The sequence below is a fragment of the Candida pseudojiufengensis genome (assembly GCF_024610245.1).
Source record: "Candida pseudojiufengensis strain CBS 10847 chromosome Unknown scaffold7, whole genome shotgun sequence".
Lineage (NCBI taxonomy): Eukaryota > Fungi > Ascomycota > Pichiomycetes > Serinales > Debaryomycetaceae > Lodderomyces > Lodderomyces pseudojiufengensis.
In genome coordinates, this window is record NW_026261527.1 from 1 (window position 1) to 25,076 (window position 25,076).

Genomic DNA, 25,076 nt, shown 5'->3' on the forward strand with positions numbered 1-25,076 from the left:
AGTTATTGCTACTATCAATACCAGAACTACTTCAATAACCGGTTAAATACGAGCTCAACTTACTTAGTAGCTCATTTACGAGGACTGCGTTTTTTCTATTTTTTCTCACTAAAAAAAAAAAAAACTTCGCGCTCCTAGAACTCATTTTAAAACTGCAACGCCGCATTCACTTTCATTTTTACGCTATGGCGCTACCTATGAGTTTCAGAACTGGAATTGAACGCAAATTGCTGCAAGGTATTTGAACACTATCAATCAAACATATAGCATCTACTATAGCCATCAAATCTTAAAAGATATCAACAAACATCATATAGTATTGGGCACTCTAGCTTGTTATCATGGTTTAAATATTGAAAACATCAAATTCATTGTCTTTAGCGGGTTTATTCCATATCTCAATGAAACTATCCAAGCAATTGGAAGATTAAGAGGTTCTGGTACTGCTTATTCTTATTTATTGAAAGATTCAAGTTATCAATATTATCTCAGCAAAAAAATGACCATATACCAACAAATTTGTAAAGTTTATAACATCGACTACTGGAATAAATATGATGAAACAAATATTAACAAACAAAGGTATGTGTTGGAAGAAGTTGATTTGGAGGAATTTCATCTGATGAGATCTGTTGGTAAGTCAAGATTAAATTCAATATCAAGTCATAGATTACCTGATGCTAATAAAATGATGTAAAAGATTGTAAATTCTTTTAATATTGTGGATCAGTCAATGAGAAAAATAGATCCACAATATTAAAAGAATTTACAATCTTTTCCATCACTTGGGTAATCTTTTTGCTAAATTCCCATGGCTGAAGGTTGATGTTTATGCTGAAGTAATAATTGTCAATTCAAATTCAACAACAATAAATAATGAATTTCAAGATGAAGTATGTAAGATTTGTAAATTACCAAAAATCAACTGCATTAACAATGTTAAACATAATCATTTAATTCAATATCAAGCAATTAAATTTACTTTTCATTCAACTAGTGATTTAGTCTTTAAAGAATTTAAATTTGATAAATTGGAATATGATGAACAAAAGTATAAAAATTACACTAATATGTATATTGCCATGTTTAAGGAAAATAATTGTGGGTTAAATGGTATTAATATATCATACTTTACAAAATTAATTGACATGTTGACTGATAACAAGTTGCATCCATTAACAATTTTATCTAAACATTTGGAACAAGCAGATATAAAATTGGACGGAATTGAATTGATAGGTCGGGTATTTGATTTATTTGGTATGTTTGGTGCTTTGTTTGGCATTGACAGAATTTATTTGAAAAGAAATTATTTGAATTTAGTATATGAAGAAAAATTTTTGGGCTATACCTGTGTTAATTGTGGTGTTGAAAAACACGAGAAAGGAAAAAAATGTTATGGTCCAATGGTGGTCATTGTATTATATATCATTTTTCATTCCAGATATACCAAAGATAAATATTCAATGCATTTCAATTTCTTTATTCAATGGTTCCGTGCCATACAGCAGATGCACAATGGTGTACCTTTATACAAGTATATTATTGCTGACTTTGTTGAAAAATTTGATTTTGAGAATTCAATGGTAATGAGTAAGGCTTTTGAATTGAAATTTATAAACTTCTAATCTTGTTCTTTATGTTGTAGATTTAGTTATTTTAAATAGATGAATGTTGATATGTGAATGTATTAAACTGAACCTTCATGAGTCTTTGTTATATCAGTAGGTTCCCCCCTATTGAACTGGAGGGAACCTTGATGATGAAGCTAGATGTTTTTTATTTTTTTTTAACCAATTTATTAAGTTATTTAAATATTATACAAAATACTTAATACTTATCTAATTCACCAATCAAATATGAAAGAAATCAACGCGTCATATAATAAATTTAAAAATGAGCTTTTCTCTTACATAATATGCACTACATCCATATTTGGAACTACTGAGGCTCAATGACTCTTAACAAGTTACTTCATCAGGAAGTAACGGATAAATAAAGGCATTATGTTAAACAAAAATTAAAAGCTTATGATAAGGTAAATCAAGTCATATGCTAATAAACCAATTGATAGATAAACCAAGATAAATCAGATCTTACTAATAATCAAAATATAAGAATTTATATCCCACCTAAAACATGTATATAACTTATATAGATAACATTGATAACTGTATAAGTTAATACAACTTATACAAATTACATGAGTACTACTACGAATCAAGGTAATACTAAAAATAACGATGTTGCAAGACTTTCAATTTGGTGCTGAAAGTCAAAATATTCCGATCTTAATGGATACTCGAATGTTTGTGGTACGAATTACACATAGCTAGCTTATTGTGCTATAAAAGAGTTGAATTAATACTAATACAAAGCCAGGTAATATAAATTTTTCAAATGACAATTGGCTGCAAATGAGAATTAGGTTATTAGCAAAATGTTTAATTCACTCTAAGTATATCCAAATATTTATCAAACCAGTCGAGAGCAACTTCTGGATGTTTACCCAAGAAATTATATCCATCAAATCTTTTATCTGTTCCAGTGATACAATATAATTCTTTTTCATCAGTACCTAATCTATCGTAGATATTCTCAACATCTTTGACATATTCCAAGTATCTTGTTGAGCTTGTAAAATTTTAATAGGCAATTTGTCAGCTTTTGCGTATTCCCATGTTTCAAAATAATCTAATGTTAAACCACATTTGGCTTTTAAATTTTCATTAAAATACTTTATAGCTTCTTCAGCATTTATTCCTCTATCTGCAGAATTTCTTCTAATATAATTGCTGAAGCTTATTGGTTGTATACCAACCATACATTTGAATCAATTAAAACATTCTGATTTTTGACCATTGCTGCAAAGTTAATTTACTTCCTAAACATATGCTTAATAACCCTTTAATCATGTTCTTAGTATATTCTCTCGTCTTAGCATTTTTGATGGGTCCGATCACATCTCTCCATTCTAATAATAAATTGATAGAATTAAGGGTCTGGATGGAAAATTCTATGTTCCGAATTGCTATTAGTCTCATGCAAAACTATTTAATTAGGAATATTTCGAACATTGGCGAATTCAAAAAATAAGAACTTAAAAAAAAAACTTCGGTTTTAAAATCTCACTAGCCACATTCGAAAGTTCGTAATATGTAATTATTCCGTGGTAAATACAATCAGATTCAGGATGATTAAAATATTCAACATAAATCTCGGGACTATCTGAAATAATAACCAAAAAATTATCTGGTGTTCTAATATAGATTTTGTTCTGAATTGCAATATCAGAGTACGGCCAAAAATTACATCATTATAATAGTGGATACTTAGGGAGAGTGCTGGTTTGCGTATATTTAATATTTCTGATAAATTTTAATAAGTACTATAACCCTTTAACTGGATTGAGAGCTAGGGAAATATGCCACGTCAAGTCTTGACTCAAAACTTCGGTAGATAATTGTGTGAAATCATTTTTCCAGTATTTATTAATTTGCAGCCAATTTGGATCGTGCATGTTAAAGTTTCCTAAATATGTTTAGCTGTATAACGACAAGGACCAATTGAAAATTACAGAAAATTAGAAAACAAACAACATTAAATGCATTACTGCCCCAATTAACAAACATTTTAAGAAGACATGGAAAAGCTTGTAGATCTTCCGTTTGAAGTATTGGAAATAATATTTCAACAAATAAATCATCACATGGTAATAGCCTTAATGCCATTACATTCTCAATTTCACAAAATAGGTCAAAAAAAGTTATACAAAAATATTCATATTTATGTCAAATGTAATTCAATAAAAGATTCCTCTACTGAAGCAAATAAGCCAAAACACACATCCGGCAATAGGTGGAGAGCTCATAAGGACATTTTGAATGACTTTACTAGAAAGTTTACCGTAATTTCATTATGTTGTTTTTATAACAACATAATTATGAAAAAAATCGATAGATATCAGCATGTTCAACATCTAAGTATTGAAGATGTGGAATCAGTGTTTTATCCTCGAAACTCATTATCTAGAGAGTATCCTGAAGGAGCTCCATCTTTAAGGAAAATTTTTAAGTATTTTAAAAATTTAGATTATGTTAGTTTTGCTATGTCAAACAACCAACTTGATTCAAAAAACATAGACAGTTCTCATGATTTAATGGTTGGTGTAATTTCTTGGGGTGTATTTTATTATCTACGTGATTTTGTTGCAGCTTTGGAGCGTAATTATCAAGTGTCATATAATTTCTTATATGATAATCTCAAAAGTTTTAAATTTTACTTTCTTCCATCCCATAGTTCAGGAATGAGGTACAACTGCGACACTGATTTAATTGGATCAATTAATACATTTAATAAAATCAATTCATTCAAAAAGCTTGAAGAATTACATCTTGTATTTGAAAACCTCGTTGACTTGATGGATCCATCATTGCTTGGTAGATTAAATAAAATAAACTGCAAATTGAAGAAACTTGATTTAACATTTTGGGGAAAGCTCAAATATTCTGATCATTGGGATAGTCAAGCCTTTTACGCTCGGTCGAAACCTGGAAAATGGTTATTCACATTAAATGAATTTTTTGATACAAAAGAAATTATCTCGTTGTCATTAGATTATCATAACAAAACATATTCTGCGGATCATTATATTTTTCAAGAGTTCAATTTTGAGGAGATATTATGCAATGCAAACTTACCAAAATTGAGAAATTTAGTTCTATCATCACCAACTTTAGATTTGAAACTGATTGATGTGTCAAACTTACATAAATTGTTAATATGTACCGAAATTGCTAACGATAAGTATGCTGCAGAAATTGCCAAACTTTATCTTATAAATTCGAATTTAAGATTATCTTGGTGGCCTCGATTTATGAGTCAAGTAAAACATGAGTTTTGTACATGGGATAACTTGCAAATAAACACGCCTGATTATTTTCAAGTTATATCTTGTCAATGGCCTTCATATCTCTTCACAAGTGATAAAATTTCAATTGAAAGAATTGAGTCAACTTCTGATAAAAAAGGTCTTGTCAATCACAATCATTTAAAACAACTAGACATTGGTTTAAAAAACGAATACTCAATTGAGGAACTTTATGAAATGGATCTTTTTAATACTTTTATCATTGAGAAGTCTGTTTTAGAAGTTATCAAGAGAAATGAGCATATTCCATTTTTAAGTAAGTAGTAACATTTTATTTGCTGATATTACTGGAAATATATAATCGTAATACGTAAATAAAATAATCGTTGTTTTTGCATGTTTTTATTTGAGGAGTAGTTCAATAAAATTCCCGATGCTCTAACCTCATCTTCGTACAACTTTTACAGAGATATCGCTAGAATACATGCAATAGTTTGTCTATACACACTAGCAGATGATACTCGATCTAATGAACAACGTAGCTTTAAACCGGTTTTTTCTTCCACCTTAAGTTTTTTTTCATGAATCTGATGTGATGATTAAGTTTTTTTTCGAAAACGATATGTTACGTATTTAAATACTTCTTAATAAGGAGACATACTGAAGGTATATGAGATTATGCGTTTTAATATAGCAGATCAAAGTCAGAAACTGGTACTATATTTAGACCAAAAAAGTTCTTACAATACTGCATATAAGTACGGTTGCAAAAATGTGAAACCTGAAACAACATATCAAAGTTACAAAGAGTCTGAATATTTATATTTTTTCTAATACATTAGCGTTTGTTAGATTCGTAGTCAAATTTTCTTACACATCAATTAAATCACATTTCATTAATTAGCAGTCAGTTCAATGAGAATTGGGACGTTATTTGACAAACTACAAATAATTATAAATAAGTTTTTAAATGTCAAACGAAGATTTAACTGAATTTAAACAGCACATTAATGAATCTAGTGGTAAAATTTCTGGTTCTGGATTAACAATAATAATTGGGCCTTCGAACGTCGAGAGCTTGCAATGTCTGAAAATTTTGAATAATCGCTAAAAGGTATTGTTCCGAAACTTTTTTTATATATGTTGCAGTGCAGTCCAAGCCAATAACAAAATTAGAAACCAAATTGTGATGCTCTTTCATGACACCATTTATGACGAAGGAAAAAAAAAATTAAATGACATTAATTCAAATGTTGCATATTAGGTTGTTTCATCTATATTAGCTTGGTATTAAGGTAAATTTTCAGTCTAGGTTTTTTGAAGAAAGATTCACCAGAGTCTTGTTTCACTTGAATGCCAGTTGAAATCTCGAATTGTGTGAGTAATTTGAAACTTCAAACTTTCTTAAATTTGATTTTTCATCACTTCATAGCTATGACATTTACTTTCTATGAGATAAGTTTGACAAGTTTTCCATGATTAGTAGGTGGAACTATACATGAGATTCTTCATATCCAATCAAGCACTATTTAAGCGCTTGTATTAAAATTCTGTTGTAGATGTATTAACAATATTTACTAGAAATGTAGTCTTTGGTGTAGTAATTTAATTACAAATCTATCACTACAGAGATAGACCAACGTAAACGTTTTATCTCAACAAGTAAATGAGACTGAAACATCTATCTCATCTCACCTCGTAAGAAGAGTGCGCTATGATTCACCAGCTGTGATCATGATATACTGCTACAATTGACCCTGTTCAATTGGATAAGAGCGAAAGAACCTTCAAAGAAATTTATATTGAAAAGGTTTGTAACAAGATTGATAGATAGATGAAAAGGAACATCAAGCTTTTATGATTATTATTTAATAGAATAGGATACACTATTAATTCAATATGATCAGCTTTTCATTCAGGCATGACATTTGCTACAACCTTCTATCTTGTTTTCAATATTCTTCGCCAAAGTCTTTTACCTTCTCATGCATTTTCATCTGATGTTTAAACTCGAGTTTTCATTTATTTGCTCCCACAAATGTTGATTTCAAATTGCTCTCCTTTACATTGTCTTGCCTTAGAATTGGACAAATCTCATGGAGCTCTCACGCTGTAGGTATTAATGAATTTCTTAAATTTTTTATATTTCTCTTTTCCCGTATTCTTGGATACGCACTTACTCACTTTACTTTTGAACTTTTTTCGGTTTTCTCTATTTTTGAATCGATTGAAGGCATCACAAACGTCTTCTAAACTTGGTGATGATAGACTTTCTGAATTTTGAGCTTGTATTGTGACATCTCTTGGATTAAATTTAGATTCTAAGGACCTTTGCAATATTCAGTACAAGGAACTGGTTTCAAAGGTCCGCCTCATGAAGTTGTGCTTATACTATCTTTTCCTGAAGTTGTTGAGGTATTTTTTGGTAATATTGATGCTGCCGTCGATAGTGACTTTTGTAAATTGTCAATCCCTTTAAAATCCAAAGCATTAGGCGACAATCATTGGTTCCCTAGTGTAACATATGTTATAATATCTTGAAACTTCTGTCTACTTCAATCAAGAAATAAGTACTTATAGGCTGCTTTCAATTTGACATTGTGCGAATTTAGTAGGAAATTTACCGCTGATTGACTCCCTTCCATAGATTGTAAGGTGACACTCAGTGATTCTAAGTCTTTGGCAATATCAGGTCGTATTTGACTTTTTTGAAGTGATTGTATGTTGATACTTTTCTTTCAATTGACCCATCCAGATTTAACCTGAACTGAAATCAATTTTGTGGAATGATTGAAATGAGACATTTTGAAACAAAGGACGGTTGTTGAAGAACTTTTATGGCCGCATGATTATGGTAGGGTGTATGATATAAAGTTAAAACTTTATACACCTTTAAAATGACTATTCTATTTTTTTTGAAGTTACACTATGCGCAAAATAAAACAATTCAACAAATAAGATTACAATGATCCATTTACAAACTGAGTATTAGCATTCCACAAAAAATCATAATAGTTGTTACCAAAACATACGAGATTAATAATTAGCGTTTTTAACCTCATCATTTAGCAGCAATTGATTCAGAATTATCTTCAACAACTTCTTGTTTTCTGCGTCATTTTACAACCCCATTAAATCTTGTTTCAATCGTTGTTTTTGTACTTCATTTTTGTTGCAGAAAAATGTTTAAAGAGTAGATCATATAAAATTTTCAATTTGCATTCAAAATATCATCATCTGAGAAATGCTACTACAATGCAAATGGACGATCAAAATTTGTATGAAATACTAGAAATAGACTCTTCTGCTACATCTGTGGAAATCAAAAAAGCATATAGAAAGTTGGCATTGAAATATCATCCTGATAAAGTAGCAGAAGAAGATAGAGAAGAATCAGAAATACATTTTAAAAAAATCTCCTTTGCTTACGAAATATTGATAGATGAAACCAAACGTGAGAATTATGATACTTATGGAACAACCGATTCACCGTTTGAACAATTTTATGGAGGTTCAGCAAATGACTTTGGAGCTAATGATTTTTATGACTTTTTCAGGAGCGATACGAAACCAAAAAATAAAACAGAAGATGCACATATTAAGGTGGAAGTAACATTGGAAGAACTTTATATTGGAAAAGTAATTAGAACTGCATCTACTAGAAACAAAATTTGTGTTACATGTAAGGGAAGTGGTTTAAGATCATTGAATGTGGAAAGTAAAAAATGTGGAATTTGTAACGGAGAAGGATTTACTCGAAAAATTCGAAGAGTTGCACCAGGTTTAGTTGCTCAAGATTATGTAGATTGTACTACTTGTCATGGTTCAGGTAAAATCTATCGAACAAAGGATAGATGTAAGACATGTAAGGGAGCTAGAATAATTGAAGAAACTAAAATTTTAGAGTTTGAAATACCTAAAGGTTCAGCTAATGAAGGATCAATTGTTAAAAAGGGAGAAAGTGATGAATATCCTGGTAAAACAACTGGTGATATAATACTAGACTATCAATGCAAAAAACATTCAAAATTTGAGAGAAGAGGAGATGATCTAATAATGAATATCAAAATCTTTCTAGTCGATGCATTGACTGGTTTTGAAAAAACTATTGAACATTTAGACGGAAGAGGAATAAAAGTACATTCTAAGAAGGTCATACGGCCTGGCGATTATATAAAGATAACAGGAGAAGGTATGCCTAAGTCAAAACAATCATGGTTTAAAGAAAAAACAGGTGACTTATATATAAAGGTTGATATAGAATTTCCTCAAGATAATTGGTTTGTCGAAAAGGGAGATATTGAAAAATTGAAAAATCTTATACCTGGAAAGATTAAGGAGGAAGAGAAAATTCATCAAGCAAATATTCAATTATATACTGATTTTACCATAGTTAAAGAGTTGCCTGAACTACATAAACCACCACAACCAGAGAAAGAACCAGAACAACCTCAATGTAATCAGCAATGATTTGAAACCACTAAAATAAAAACAGAAAATCTAAGAGTTAATACAATACTCGAAACCAATGTAAATATAATATGTAATATAGAGTAATTAATAAAATATCGATTTTGCTTTATACACAATCTAAACTTAAATCACTTCATCATGCTTTTCCTAACATCTTCGAATATTGAACTTCTATTTCATTTATCAATTTCTGCAAATTTACAATAGCCAACTCATGTGTAAAATTAGGAAACTTCCTTCTATTCAAACCAAACCATTCCAATGGTGGTGTAGCATTTCCCAACTCTTTTAATTGTGGAGCTTCTATTATTGGTGGAGCTAAAGCAACATATCGATATTTTGATGTTTTTTCAACTTTCTCCATAGTCTCTTTTATTGCATCATCAATATCCTTAGTTGGGTCCTCTGCATTCAATTGTTGTTTTAAAGTAGATGTTGTATTAGTGCTTGTGGTACTATTGTGAGTGAATTCCTCAAATTGTTGTCTTTTTTGACGATATTCCATTCTTGACGCTAATGCATTGGAATGAATCAAATACATTTCCCTGATGAAGTTGACAGAACCTAAATTCCAACGAATATCAACAGTCCCATTAAATGTCGATTGATATAAATATTCGATAAGATTTTGATCAGTTTTCTCAAAAGTTCTCATTGAAATTTTAAAAGAAGGGAAAACAAAGATTGAACCACCTTTTGCTTTTAAGGCAATCTTTCTAAAATCCTCAACACTACAATTTTGAATGAACGATTCATCAGTTTCTGGTACATTCGATAATGATACTTTCAAGTCATTAAATTTAATACCCAATTCATTTGATAATCTTTTTTCAAATTCATTTTGCTGAAATTCAACTTTTGAATCATCTAGTTTTACAACTAATACCTTTGAATTGTTTAAAGATGATGGAGATACATGAACTAATATTTTACCAGCAGCTACATGAATAATAGTTTCCAATTTTTTGATAGTTTCTAATATAGAATTATCCATTTTAGGTTTTTGAATTACCGACTTTCTCGATGAATCTCGAAGTGTTTCCTTGTAAGATCTTTTATTATCTTGAATCATCCTAGATATTGTATTACTTATGTCAACAAAATTTGAAGCTGTTAAAGAAGTTATATAAATCTCGACTGTCTTGAATTTCGTAGCAATAAATAAATGATCCCTTTTTATTGTATCGTCACTCTTTCGGTTGTACATATCCATTGAAAAAGAATCTAATGTTGCAATAGCGATAACATGATAATCAAAAGATATTTTCATCAGAAATTTATTTAAACCACCTGAAACAGATATTAAAGGAACATCAAGTGTCTTTCCATCAACCAATTTCCAACTGATAGCAGTATGTAAATTCATATCTTCAATTAAAATAAAGCCTCCTAATCTACCAGTAGATTTTAATTCGATTGAGTCAATACCCAGTTTTAAATCTTGTGACCAATCAGCCAGTTTTTTTGAAAGAGCCCAAAAATTAGTTATAATTAAATTACAAAGTCCCAAAGATTGACCCAAATCCACTTCTAAATTGATTGTATTTATAGCAAATACGACAACCCAAGGAAATGCATAAGTTGTAGATACTTGTTTAAATTTGGAAGAAATATTTTTATGCTCAGCTAATTGTAAAGGAGTCTCATCAAATTTATCTTCTTGCTCATATAATTGAAATAATTCTTTTGGAAACCATATATCTTTAAATAAATCAACGTCTTGATACTGTTTTACATTAACATAAGCAGCAACATTGGTCAAAGAGCCTGAAGATGAAATTTGAGCATTAGCACCAACTTCAACATAGCTCAGCAATATTAATTTTTCTATTCTCATTGAAGCACTAATATCTCTCGAATATATATGTTGTAATGATGCTGATATCCAATCCAATAATATTGAAACAGTCAATGATGATGTGCTTGCATCTAGTGTGTTCACTTGAATATAAATATTCTCCAATCCCACTATTGCTGCAACTTTTGCAGTTGGTTCACAACTCAAAGTTAGTGTCTGTTTCTCTATTTTTACTCCAATATGTAATTCCATATCTTGCAACAATTTTTCAAAATAATCATAATCATTTTCTTTTGGTTTTTTGTCAACTTTAGATGGTTCATGCATCAAATCTTTAACACTTGCAGCTAAATCTAATAAAACAGGAACACATTTAGGATTTAACGTATTTTCACTTGATGAGGTCAACAACTCACCATATAGTTTCTTCTTCTCACCTGAATTGAAATATTTGAAAGCTGTTCTTATAGCAGGTGCATGTAAAAACAAAGAAGGATTTCCCTCTTGCTCTTCTTCAATCTTATATATCATAACATTTGAACCAGCAAATGTTGATGAAAATTCAATAGTTTGGTATGGTAGATCGAAATTTGTCTTATTTGAATCATTTGTATCCTCTTTGACATCAGGGTCTTGAATTTTAAGCTCTTCCTCAAATTTATCAATAATATGTGTCACATTTGTACCCAGCTTGGCTGCTTTTTGAATAATAGTACCAATAGAAGTGGATAAAAAACGTACATCTATTTCGTCACCATTAACAGTAATTTTCAAATGTTTTGTTGCTTTAGACTCTTTTTCTATAATGTATACCACTTGCAAAATAGGAAGAAATGCTCTGTTTAAACTATTTCTTTCAGAAACAGTACTGAAAAAATTTGACGATTGATGACCATTTGCTACTGATATGTATGATCCTACCAATGTAAATTTTCCTAAACTTTCTTCCGTAGCTGCAAAAAATTTCTCTGCACCAACTATTATACCAGGTATTTCCTTCGACTTCTCGTTGAATAGCCAACCAAAACAAAAGTTATAAGACAAGAATTGAAAAGCTGCAAATCTGGAATAGATCATCATTTCGAAACTATTCCTTGTAGGTGTTTCTGTGGTTGTTTCAGTAGTTGATGGTGATGAAATTGCTGATGATGATGATGACTCATGATCCTCCCGTGTTGTATTTTTAAATTCAGGGAGAATTCTTAAAACTTCATACATTATCTCTAAAATTGTAACAATAATCAATTCGGAACAACAAACTCTGCAGAATTGGGACTCAATTTGTAAATTTTGACGAGTGGATTCTTGATCATTAAAAATTTTAATTGCAAAATTTAACTCAAGAAGATTTGAAATTTCAAGTGGAATACTTTTAGCTAATAAATTGATTTTGGTAGTAAGTACTGAAAAGTCTCCAAATATTGGTACCTCATTAAATGATGAAACATTCGAAACATTAAACTCAGTACCTTCAAGAGCCACGCTGGTATTTATTTTGTTCATAAGACTTGACAACTCTAAGTAATTATTCTGAAAATTGATTTTGAATAAATATGTTTTGGAATCTTTGGATTCCGTTGAAATTTTTGATTCAGGTTTAGGTATTATCGACTGCAACTTCTCTATTTTTAGTTTAGCTTTGTTCAAGTCCTTATTAATAAATGACATAGTTCTTATTAAATTGAAAGATTGAATTTTAAAATATCCTAAAGATAATTTTGAATTGATCATCATTGTGGAACTAAGATCTTTAAGACTAGTGTTTGTCCATAAGTCCGAACCTTGAAACTCTAAAATATAATCTTTTTCATAATTCAAATTGCTTTTTAGACGTGCTATCCTTAGATTTATTAAATTTGGTGTTGCTTTTAGTTGTGTTTTTAATATTACTAATGAAATTTTCAATGGGTTTAATGTATCCATGCTAAATAAAAATTCCTTGACGTTACACGATATAATGAATGGTATAGATGGAGTGGAAGGTGAATTTTGATTCTTTTGACTTCCGGGTGTAAATTCTTTGAGGTATGGAACATCATTATCGATCATATTTCCAAGGGTATGAACACAATCATAAATTCTAGTTTTTGAAGTTTTTAAACCAACATCCAAAATTAATTTATCTGCTTTAGACGCAACAAAATTTAATTTGTAAAATTCTTGATTAATAATATTTTGATCATGTGCTTTTAAATTTGCATGAATTTCATCAACACTTATTGCACCAACTTCCAAATTTTCCAACATCTGACATAAAAAGCTTTCAATTCTAATATCTAATGAAGATGAAATTAAAAACAACGATTGTTTAAAATGAATCACTTTAATAAATAAGTTTAACGACTTTGCTTTAATTTTTTCTTCCTTTTTGTTTTCGAGTTTCACCTCGTTTGTTGGAAATTCTTTCATCAACTTTTTAACAGTATCAAGCATTTTAACAGTAATTTTACCATCATAAGTATTGATAAGACAAACAACTTCATCCTTTACACAGCTAATCGTCAAATCTTCAACATTTACATAGCTAGGACTTTTTCGACATTTGCTCCTGAACTCAAATTCGTATAACAAAAACTCAAAATTCAAATTTTCAGTTAAATCACTCTCCTTCACACCAAACATATATTTAAACATATATATTCTTTGCTGAGGATTTGCTTCCCACATTCTCCATCTTGAAAATATATCAGTTACTTGATCATAAGCATTTTCCGGTATATTTGAATCTAAATTGATCAGGTCCCACCATGATGGAGGTAAACTTCGAAGAATATGACGCAATCTAGCAACAACTTTCCAACCATCGAAAAATCTAATATGCTCCTTTTTAGCTCTCAAAACATAAGCAGGCCTCGTTAAAACATCAGGATCATGATCAATAAAATATTCAGATGAGGCAATTGATAGTGCATAAACCAAACTTGCATGTTTAGATCTTTCTGAACGTAATTCGTCCAATCCAATTAGTTCTTTTTCAAATGTATTTTTCCATTTAGCAAATTCGATTGACCAATCATGATTCAAATCAATTTCAGAATCAACAAAATCAAATTTCACAGAACCTACAAGATCATTTACTTTTTCCAACCATAATTCTATCTCTTCAACTGAGAGTTTAAATTTATCTTTTAAATCTATACCAATTGAACTAAGATGTAGTGCTAATGAAAATTCTTCAACTGTGTGAATATTACCCAGATTTTCAGCGTATTCCGTTCTACTTGATAATGCAACGGACAAATCGTTACTAGTTAAGATTATACTACTTTCGTCATCTAATTCAACACAAACTTTTAAGATATGATTCACTATTCTTAAATTTTTCACTGATTTTGAGGATTTTAAAAAATTATTGAGCATTTTTATTGTCTTAACACCAATTTCGTCCATAATTGAGTCTATATCAAATTCTTGAAACTCTTTCATTAAATTTAAAATTACTGTTAGACTTTTTGGATCCATCTTTAAAAGCAAATCTCCTAGCTCCAAAATAAAATTATCATATTCAGTATCGGGATCCACGTCATAAGAAGGTTTAAAGTCATCATCATTATAATCTAATGCTGGTAGTACTGTTTCTTCATCTTCTGTTGAGGTCAGCGTAGTTGCATCATCCATTAAAGGAATTGCAACATCTGGAAGTGTGAAAGAAGTTAAAAAACTACCTTTATTCTCATCATAAAATTCGTCTCGGTACTCTTCAAATAAAATAAATGGACATCTATGAAATGGCGCATCGTTATCTCTCACATGAAGCTGTTGCGTATCCCTTCGACCAACCATATCAACTTTTTGACAAATATTAGAAAAAACTAAAGAAGTTTTCAAATTGGCTAAATTTTCTTTTTCAGTATTGAAAACATTGACTTGAATCTCTGGAATTGAAACCGATAATTTATTTGAATATCTCATGTTTGACAAATCATTATATCCCAACACTACATCTAATAATTTTAATTCTATCCAGCCACTGTCAGTTCTTAATCTTATCAAAATCTTAGGACATCTAAATGAAAAATTTGCGGCATCAAATGCTGGTGGAAAAGCTTCATCCAAAGCATTTTCAGGGTCCAGAAATCCAATTCCAAAATTTGAAATACCTGAATTTAATGCTTTCACAAAATAAGGTTGACTATCAATAATCCAATCACCACCGTAAAAATCCCACTTACACCAAAAAGTGAGTTCATTTGGAGGAATCCCAAACATTCGATGAGCGTGGACTCCAAATCCATCAACAGACATATCAGCATGGGAATGTAAGTACCTCTTGGCATAGTCAGCTACGTTCATCATTCCACAATCACTTCCTTTTACCAAAACTCCAGATACAGGACTAAAATCAACTTGCATGTCCATATAATAATTACAAAATCTAATGTCTATATCTAACATATCAAAGTTGAGACCAATGTGGTTTATTGAACTGTACAAATGAGTTGGTAAAATTATTAACCCATTTCTAACTTGAAATTTAAATAAAACATCAACATCATTTTCATATTTTACCATTTTCCAATACGAATCTTCTACTTCTACAGTATCCGATTTAATACTTTCTTCTTCATTATTATATTCCTCAAATGTTTTAAAGTGAATATGATCTCCGAAATAATTTTCTCTTAATGTAAAAAGATATCTAATAACAAATCCATAAAATTTCAAACTTAATTCATCTGCAATACAATTTATTTCTACCAAATTAGCTGTGTTGATTTCAACTGCACTATAAAAAGTGTAAGATCCATCGATCACAAAATGTCCACTTTTTCCGACAACATTAGTTTCTTTAAGATAAGCATTAACTGTATGCCAAGGTGGCGTATCTAGTACTAAATCAAAAAAAGGTGTCCAAATCTTATAAGACACTGTAGTTTTTTTGGAAAAATTTCCATACATTGGTATATTAATTTCAGAATTGATTTCTTCACCTTGAAATGACAAATATTTATTGTTTTCAAAATCTAAAGGATTATCAATAATGTTAAGATCATTAACATTTAAATAAAATTCGTAATTGATTAATTTCCAATTAATGTTATAATGAAATGGTCTAAAATACTCATAAGGTTGAGGTTCTCCCAGTGCAAAATCAGTAAATAAATCAGAAAATAAAAGTAAATGTTCTCTAAGCACAAATAATTTTGAATTCAAACTAACTTGATTAAATGTCCAATAACATTTACCATTCCATTGTAAAGGCAACGCAATATCTGCATTAATTTCATGAGAATCAGCGACAAATAGCACATCATGATTAACTGAACTTCTAATTTCTGGATTATTGAAGATAATTTTCAACTTATTTGGCCATTTATCGTTTTCTGTCATAAATGAAGTAAACAGACCAATGTTGGAACCTTCTGCAACCTTTATCTCCAACCAACCAAAAGGTCTAATTTTGTGGTTTCCTTTATCTTTACTTGATTCTCTAGTTGGAACTCTAATAACTAATTCATCACGAACTATCACTGCAAATTTGAAACCGTCATAGTCTCTTCGAAATCCACATCGTTCTCTAGGTGCAGAATTTTTGGAAATTGATGGGAACAACATGTTTTGTAAAGGAATTCTTTGTTTATCAGCCCAGGGTCCGTAATGTATAGTTCCATTCGAGATTTCTACTTCCACCCCTTGTTCTGGTAGTGATGAATTATCTTTGTTATAACCCAATGAATCATAATAATAAACTATTCTTGTCATGGGTGAATCTAGTATTAAACTGAATTTAGCATATTGTTCATCGTTTACGACTTCTTGTTCCTCAACTTCTCCAACATACCTTTTCAATCCATGCCAATTATAATCAGGTGGTAAATCCTCATTATTCAATCTCTTATGTATCCATCTAGTAGCTTTAAGAAAATCATACCATACTTTGTAGTTGCGTTTTTTAGGTGGATCATGATTCTTACTAAATCTATCTTTATCATATCCGATATTTGGTTTCATCCAAATTTGAAAGTGGTCAAATTGAAAGTCATGCAATAATCTATATGGATCCAATGGATTTGGAGCTTTAGCTATATCAATTAAACCTGAACCAACCTTATATGATGCCACAAGAATTGTAGGAGTAGTAATATTTCCGATAACAATGGCTCCTTTCTTAACCTTTAATTCAATTGGCAATATTTGTAAAAGTAGCATTAATGATCGTGAGCGTCTTTCCGCAGCTGGAGGTGATTTCGTACTTTCTAAATCAACTTCTTCCTTTTCGTTACTTTTATTTAAAGAAGATATAATATCATCATAAGCAGCTGTTCTATTATACATAAAAATTTCAAGCCCATCCACAACTATTAAAAATCTTGAAGGAGAATTATCATTCTGCTTTTGAGATACTCCACCAGTTTCATAATCTGCTTCCCAATAAAAATTGGATAATTTAGTTAAACGTATAAACCAATACCTCCAAGTCATTGTTATATTTAACATGGAAATTGTAGTGTCTGCTGATGATATTGTTAAGTTCTTAATAAACAACCTACCACCTAATGGTGATAATTTCAATGAATCCACATGAACTCTTACTTTATAAGTTTTCCATAATAATAACCTGAATAAAAATGAAAATATAAATCCTAATAGTTTATGGAAATAGAATAAAAATCCAAGACCCAATACTAGAACTAACACCCAATCAACTAGATATATCCAGAATGAAACACTGATAGTCGAGGTAGATGTAACATATACAAATTGTGATTCAAAGGCCATGCCATTGATATGATAATACTCTTTGATAATACGCGATCATAAGAACACAAAATAAATTTGTATTTCAAATTTAAATTTAAGAAATAGAAAACTAAAATATAAATAACATATAAACATATTCTAACACATAATAAATTAACATAAACATCAATATAAAATCATTAATCATCACTAATGTCAAAAGTATTTGATAATACTGAGAACGAAGTAACGAAAGCACCATCTAAAAATGTCATCAGCAATAATCAGAAATTCAAAAGAGTACCACTTGGTGGTAAAAATACAAACACTTTAAATAGATCACAATCAACCATAGCAACAATTAAACCTACATTAATCAAATCAAATTCCACAATTCCAATATTCACCGAATCATCTAGCGATGAACCAAAAGAAGAATTAGAACAAGAATTAAAAACAGAAGTAGAAGAAATATCATCAAATAATAATTCTGTTCCAATACGGAAAAGGATATCCCCTGTACCTGAATTATCACCCATAAAAAAACAAAAATTACACCAATTTGAAACTGATTCATTAATTAAATCAACGTTTGATCGAAAACCATCTATATCGAATTTGAATCAATCACCACCACCAACAGAATTGCATGCTAGCCATATCCCAAGAATTTATCAAAATTACATGGATCCCATTAAAAGACAACCAAGAAAATCCGATATTGACGAATTAGTGGAACAACATTGGAAGGATGAAATTGAATACATTCCTCAAGGACCCATCAATGCAGATCCAGAAGTTTTTTTTTCAACGCCTATCAATTCTGATAATGATTTAAATTTTGATGACGGTGAAATTGAAGATACTACTGAAGAAATAGGTTTGAATATTGATGATTTGAAAAACTTATTGGATTGAATGAGATAAGGAGGTAATGGCGGGATGCAAGTGTGAAGAAAAATCTATTTTACTAATCGATTTCAACTTGTTTGAAATACTACTTTGATTCCAATAAAAGAAAAGGTTGAAATAACAAAAGCTTTAATCCTTTAAATCATAATCGTTCATTGAATTGAAGCTACTAATCTATTTACAACTGTTTATACCTATCATTAATACCATTATAAATTTTCAAAATTTAAAACTAATGAGTTAAAAACCATCTGCCTTTTTCTTTTCTTCTAATTAAAACTTTTTGTCCTCCTTTTGTTCTTAGTCTTGCTAAAAATCCAAATTTTCCTTTTCTTTTCAAAGTTGATGGTTGATAAGTATTACCTCTGGACTTGAATCTTGCTTGTATGAAACCAAAAAAGGAGGGTGGAGTAATGAAAAAATTATTTAGTATTGGTGCTATCGGTTTGGTTCTCTGTATATTCAAAAGTTGTGGTTTGATTAGTTGTTGAAGCATGATCTGGTGGATATTTGATTTTAGTACAATGTTGATAAATGTTTTAAAGTTTTTTCTTTCAAATTTATTTTGCATAAGATTGAAAAATCGTACACAAAAGAACTCATCTATTCATCTATTCAACCTCATCAAGAAACACTATGTCAAATACTACTAGATCAAGAAGGGTAATACCATCTACCTTGAACTCACCTACAACAGTTAGAGTAAATCAGGTGACAGATATATTGCAAGATCAAGCCGAATCATTTTTGACAGAATTCATCGATGCTAGTGAATATAATAATAATCCATTAAATGTTACAAATCAAAATCAAAGTAAAGGATTTTCAAATAACAGCGAAACTTTTGCAATACTATCACAATTGAAAAGAATACAAAGGAGTCTTAGAGGTCTACCACCACTCGCAGAAAATACCACTAATGATGATACTACACCTGTTAATAAAGATGATGATATAGATAATGAAAAAACTGTATAAATTATATATTGATTGAATGACACTTTTTTAACGACACTAAGCAAAAAATGACACTGTTTTTTTTAATTTGTAGAACGCCATTTTTTTATTATTATTATGTTTTTTTGTTTACCTTTTTTAAAATGAAAAAGATCATTTTTGCAATTACAACCATAATTCATTGAATAACAAACATATGTTAAAGTGATGAAAAGGAAAAGATTAATTTCAGATGATGAAGAAAATGATACTTTTATAAACAATAGTGATTATGATAGTGATAATAAGGATGAACCTGATAAGCAGGAAAGAATAATTGATCAATCACTTGATAAAGGTAATGAGATTACAGATACCGTGGCCGATACTGTAGTCGACACTATGGTCGATACAAATTACAACGACCTGATCGAAAAAGAAATAGAGTCACCTCAACTCGAAAGTCATGAAAATGTTGATGCTCAAGATGAAATAAATAATGAAAGTTCAGATGATCAAATTTTTGATAAAAGCGATTTCAATAATATTAAAAATACACCAGAAGGAAGTCCAGATCCAGAAATTCAAATATCTCAATCAAAACCAAGATTAGTTATAAATAAATTAGTTTTAACGAATTTTAAATCATACGCAGGAGAACAAATAATTGGACCATTTCATACTTCATTTTCTTCGGTAGTTGGACCAAATGGTAGTGGTAAATCTAATGTTATTGATTCAATGTTATTTGTATTTGGATTTAAAGCCAATAAAATGAGACAAGGTAAAATTTCAGACCTTATACATAATTCAGGTGGTGAAAGAGCTGAATTTTGTCAGGTGGATATTCATTTTGAAATGATATATGATGATTCTGGATTAGTTGTTGAGAATTTTGAATTAATAATCTCAAGAAGGGCCACCATGAATAATCAATCACAATATTATATAAACAGAAAAAAAAGTAATTATACTGAAGTTACTACATTATTAAAGAGGCAAGGCATAGATTTAGATCATAAAAGATTTTTAATTTTACAAGGTGAGGTTGAGTCCATCGCACAAATGAAAGCTAAAGCAGAGAAAGAAGGTGAAGATGGACTTTTGGAATATTTAGAAGATATAATTGGAACGTCAAAGTACAAGCAATTGATAGAAGATAGTATGGCTCGAATAGAGGAATTAAACACTGTGTGTCAGGAAAAAGCCGATAGGTTTAGTTTGGTTGAAAAAGATAAAGAATCATTAGATGAGAAAAAAGTTGAAGCTCTTAGATTTTTAGAATTGGAGAAAAAATTGAATTATCATACAAGTATTCAATATCAGTATAATATAAATCAATTTGAAAATAAGATTGAGGAGAGACAAAAAGAAGCTGATGAACTTGAACAGCAATTGGAGGAAAAGAAATCTGCAAATGGCGAGGTCTTGAAATCGATTGAAATAGAGACTAATAAACAATCTGAAATTAAAAAAGTTATCAAAACCCTTTCAAATGAGTTAGATAGGTTAATCAAACAAAGGAAAGAATTGAGTAAAAAGAATGTATCATTAGAAGAAAAATCAAAAAATTTCGAAAATAAATTGAAAAAAGCTCAAAAGGCTATTAGTTCGTCGACACATTTATTAAATGCATCCAATCAAAGCTTATCAACCTATTCTAACTCATCTATACAATACAAATCAGAAATTGAAAAATTGAACTCATCATTAGAGGTCGAAGAGAATTCATTACAATTCATTAGAGGAAGATTGACTGAAAGAACAAAAGATTATACCCAAAAAATTGAGGATTTACAGAAACAACTAGAACCCTGGACAACAAAATTAAAACAAAATGAAAATGAAATTGAATTAATTATATCAAATATTAAAATTTTGGAGTCCCAAAAAAACAGTATTCACACTCAACTTGAAGAAAATAAGCAAAAACTAATGGCAATTAAACAAGAGGGGAAAGGGAAAGAGGCAGAATTACAAGAAAAAGAGCAAACATTATTAGCAATTGAAGAACAAATTTCGTTAGGTGAAGATCAAACAGATTCAAGAAAACAACGACTAGAGAAGATGAAAAGTCAAATTAATAGAGCGAAAAACAAATATCATGATACGTCACAAATATTTCAAAATAGACAAAATCAAAATAATGTTTTGACAGCTTTGACTAAACTAGGCAAATCTGGTAGAATCGATGGATTTTATGGAAAATTGGGTGATCTTGGTAGTATTGATGATAAGTACGATGTAGCCGTTTCAACCGCTGTCCCAGGTTTAGATTCCATGGTTGTTGAAACAGTTGAAACAGCACAAGCATGTATTGATTATTTACGTAAGAATAGACTTGGGTATGCTAATTTCATATGTTTGAACAAATTGAGAAATTATGATCTTTCCCCTATCAGTATACCAGGAGATCCATCCAAAATTAAAAGATTATTTGATTTAATAAATCCAATAAATCCCAAATTTGCCCCAGCTTTTTATAGTAAAATGTTTAATACTTTAGTTGCTCCAGATTTAAACGAAGCTAAGAAAGTAGCTTATGGTGCAAGAAGATGCAAATGTGTAACATTAGATGGTAAAGTTATTGATGTTGCTGGTACAATGTCAGGTGGAGGTGGTCAAGTTATGAGAGGAGCTTTGCGTTTAATTTCTGCGCAAACGAATGAACCAGATATTGATGAAGAAGAGTTGGAACAAGCACGTAACGATATACAAGGAATGGAATCTGAATTCAAAAAGGAACAAAATGAATATGAAGAAGATATGATAAAATTATCAAAAGTTAAAGCAGTTGAACCTGAAACAAGATTGGAAGTAGATAAGTTGAAGATGGATATAGCTGGTCTAGCATCTGAAATGAAAGAAGTCACTCAAATCTGTAAAAATTTGGTTATTGAACAAAGAGAGATGGAGCTGAATAATCCATTTGAAGAACAAATTGAGACTAAAACAAAAGAACTTCAGAAATTGGAAAAAATTAGAGATAAAATAAAGCAAGAAATGATTGAAACTGAAAATGAAATATCTAGTTTAGAGAAGAAAATTATGGAAGCAGGTGGAACTGATTTAAAAATTCAAAGTTCAAAAGTTGACTCCATTAAGAAACAAATTTCGATAGTTAATGAGAAGACAAGTGGAGACAGAATGGCAGTTAAGAAATTGGAAAGTGATATAAAAAGACATACAAAGGCATTAGAAGATGCAAAGAATGAACAAGTCACAATTGAACAAGACTATGATACAATTAAAGAACAAAAATTGGAGCTAGAAAAAAAAATCAAAGAATTTGAAAAAGAGATAAATGAAGTTGAAATCAAAAAGAGAGATCAAGATGAAGAACTAGAAGTCACTAGAGTTGCAATCGAAGAAAAAGAAGAAGAGTTAGCAGGATTTAAACTGTTTGAAGTAGAAATTACAAATAAGTTGGAAAAAGTAACACATAGTTTAAAAAAGCTTCATCATTTAATTGAAGAAAATCAACTGCAATTAGATTCCATAGAAATTAGAGATCCTGAACCATATATCTACTGGTTAGATGAACAAGAGCAAATGAAGTATAAATCCAATGCATTGGAGAAACTAAGTGAGGAAGAATTACAAGATTTTGATCTAGAAGCAGTTGCTGCTGAAATTGAAGAATTGAATAAATATATGTCAACGGTGAAAGTAGATGTTGAAATTTTAAAAGAATACGGAACTAAAATATCTGAATATAATGATAGAAAATCTGATCTCAATAGAGCAATTGAAGAAAGAGATGAAAAGAGAGATTATTGTGAAGATTTGAAAAGAAAAAGATTGGATGAATTTATGGAAGGTTTCAGTAAAATCTCCATGACATTAAAGGATATGTATCGAATGATAACTATGGGTGGTAATGCCGAATTAGAATTAGTTGATAGTTTAGATCCATTTTCGGAAGGTATATTATTTAGTGTCATGCCACCAAAGAAATCATGGAAAAACATTTCAAATTTATCAGGTGGTGAAAAAACTTTAAGTTCATTGGCATTAGTTTTTGCTTTACATCTGTACAAACCGACTCCCTTATATGTTATGGATGAGATTGATGCTGCTTTAGATTTTAGAAATGTGTCAATTGTTGCAAATTATATAAAGGAAAGAACTAAGAATGCTCAATTTGTAGTAATTTCATTGAGAAATAATATGTTTGAATTAGCTGCTAAATTAGTGGGTATCTATAAGGTTGATAATAAAACTAAAAGTACATGTATAATGAATATATAGTCTACCTAAATTGTGGATCTATAGCTGTTGCAAATTGTATTTCATTTGATCTCTTCAATATGAATTGACTATCAAGTAAATCAATCATTTCAATCATATTCTTACAATCATTTAATTGTTTTATTGTTCTTTTAGAAACATCCATGTTTTCTAAAAATTGTGAAACATGATGTTGTGATATCTTAAATGGTAAACCATAACTTGTTGTAAGATCCATAAATTTTTCAACTGCACTCCAAGGTGTTTTATTGAATCCTTTAAATAAAGCAGGATTCGCTAGTATTCCTCTTGCTGACATTACACCATCAACTTTTGTGTACTCGACTATTCTTTTGTAGTCATCTAATGTAAAACAATCACCATTCGCTATCATTGGAACTTTAATGTGAGGTCTTAATGTTTTTATAGCTTCTAGATTCACAGGAACAGAAGACCTAGTAGTTTTTGTTCTACCGTGAACCGTAATCATATCAGTTCCTGCTTCTTGAATTATTTTCACAAAGTCAATAGTTTCATTTATATCTTTATGTATCCTTATCTTTGTATCAATGAAAACTTTATCTCCATACTTCAATTTTGCTGTCTTGATTAAATTTGCAACCAAATTTGGCTCACTCATTAAAGCTGCCCCAATACCTTCTCTTACTTGATCTCTTATAGGACATCCACAATTTATTCCAATTCCATCAACATAAGGTAGTATCATATCCACAAATTTCATAAAGTCTTCGACATTATTAACTCCAACTTGAACTATTACACAGGTATCTTTATCATTAGTTGTAAAATCGGAGTATCTTGCAACTTCATTTCTAACAAATTCTCTTGCTAAAATCATAGGAGTATAAACAATGTCAACATCATAAAATCGACAAACCTCTCGAAATGGTAATTTAGAATATCGCACCATCGGTCCAGCGACTGTTATTAAGGATTTTTTATTCACAATATTTCGTAGTCTCGACAGTCGCATACTCTTGAAGATTTCTTTGAGATATTAGATAAGTAGGTATTTTGGTGATTGTTATGAAAAGAACCTGTATTTATATTGAAATGAGTCGATTTTGAAAATTAATTTGATTATTTAGTAACACTAGGATTCAAATGCTTTTTAGTTTAATTTGAAAATTTATAAGATGTTATATTTGAATTTGA

General features: G+C 30.0%; 10 protein-coding genes across 10 annotated transcripts; 7 read left to right on the top strand and 3 right to left on the bottom strand. All coding sequences in view use genetic code 12, as the record gives it.

Annotated features, from left to right (window-relative positions):
* Positions 1 to 267: 267 nt before the first annotated feature.
* Positions 268 to 697, top strand: KGF55_001984 (uncharacterized protein; the record flags this gene model as incomplete). Its single annotated transcript, XM_051756616.1, has 1 exon — positions 268 to 697. A coding segment is annotated over one exon (430 nt), but the record flags the coding sequence as incomplete, so codon positions are not given.
* A 179-nt stretch (positions 698 to 876) lies between these two features.
* Positions 877 to 1,628, top strand: KGF55_001985 (uncharacterized protein; the record flags this gene model as incomplete). Its single annotated transcript, XM_051756617.1, has 2 exons — positions 877 to 893; positions 998 to 1,628. The coding sequence occupies 2 exons, from the start codon at positions 877 to 879 to the stop codon at positions 1,626 to 1,628; spliced, it is 648 nt and encodes a 215-aa protein (XP_051614973.1).
* Positions 1,629 to 2,578: 950 nt separating this feature from the next.
* KGF55_001986 (uncharacterized protein) lies at positions 2,579 to 3,520 on the bottom strand (the record flags this gene model as incomplete). The annotated part of the gene is made up of 2 exons (XM_051756618.1): positions 2,579 to 2,765; positions 3,432 to 3,520. The coding sequence occupies 2 exons, from the start codon at positions 3,518 to 3,520 to the stop codon at positions 2,579 to 2,581; spliced, it is 276 nt and encodes a 91-aa protein (XP_051614974.1).
* Positions 3,521 to 3,643: 123 nt separating this feature from the next.
* Positions 3,644 to 5,194, top strand: KGF55_001987 (uncharacterized protein; the record flags this gene model as incomplete). Its single annotated transcript, XM_051756620.1, has 1 exon — positions 3,644 to 5,194. The coding sequence occupies one exon, from the start codon at positions 3,644 to 3,646 to the stop codon at positions 5,192 to 5,194; it is 1,551 nt and encodes a 516-aa protein (XP_051614975.1).
* Positions 5,195 to 8,125: 2,931 nt separating this feature from the next.
* On the top strand, positions 8,126 to 9,340 carry KGF55_001988 (uncharacterized protein; the record flags this gene model as incomplete). Its single annotated transcript, XM_051756621.1, has 1 exon — positions 8,126 to 9,340. The coding sequence occupies one exon, from the start codon at positions 8,126 to 8,128 to the stop codon at positions 9,338 to 9,340; it is 1,215 nt and encodes a 404-aa protein (XP_051614976.1).
* Positions 9,341 to 9,479: 139 nt separating this feature from the next.
* Positions 9,480 to 17,861, bottom strand: KGF55_001989 (uncharacterized protein; the record flags this gene model as incomplete). Its single annotated transcript, XM_051756622.1, has 1 exon — positions 9,480 to 17,861. One exon carries the CDS (start codon positions 17,859 to 17,861, stop codon positions 9,480 to 9,482), a length of 8,382 nt encoding a protein of 2,793 aa, XP_051614977.1.
* A 174-nt stretch (positions 17,862 to 18,035) lies between these two features.
* Positions 18,036 to 18,740, top strand: KGF55_001990 (uncharacterized protein; the record flags this gene model as incomplete). Its single annotated transcript, XM_051756623.1, has 1 exon — positions 18,036 to 18,740. One exon carries the CDS (start codon positions 18,036 to 18,038, stop codon positions 18,738 to 18,740), a length of 705 nt encoding a protein of 234 aa, XP_051614978.1.
* A 630-nt stretch (positions 18,741 to 19,370) lies between these two features.
* On the top strand, positions 19,371 to 19,712 carry KGF55_001991 (uncharacterized protein; the record flags this gene model as incomplete). The annotated part of the gene is made up of 1 exon (XM_051756624.1): positions 19,371 to 19,712. One exon carries the CDS (start codon positions 19,371 to 19,373, stop codon positions 19,710 to 19,712), a length of 342 nt encoding a protein of 113 aa, XP_051614979.1.
* Positions 19,713 to 19,898: 186 nt separating this feature from the next.
* Positions 19,899 to 23,921, top strand: SMC4 (condensin subunit; the record flags this gene model as incomplete). Its single annotated transcript, XM_051756625.1, has 1 exon — positions 19,899 to 23,921. The coding sequence occupies one exon, from the start codon at positions 19,899 to 19,901 to the stop codon at positions 23,919 to 23,921; it is 4,023 nt and encodes a 1,340-aa protein (XP_051614980.1).
* Position 23,922: 1 nt separating this feature from the next.
* On the bottom strand, positions 23,923 to 24,894 carry DUS4 (tRNA dihydrouridine synthase; the record flags this gene model as incomplete). The annotated part of the gene is made up of 1 exon (XM_051756626.1): positions 23,923 to 24,894. The coding sequence occupies one exon, from the start codon at positions 24,892 to 24,894 to the stop codon at positions 23,923 to 23,925; it is 972 nt and encodes a 323-aa protein (XP_051614981.1).
* Between the last annotated feature and the right edge of the window lie 182 nt (positions 24,895 to 25,076).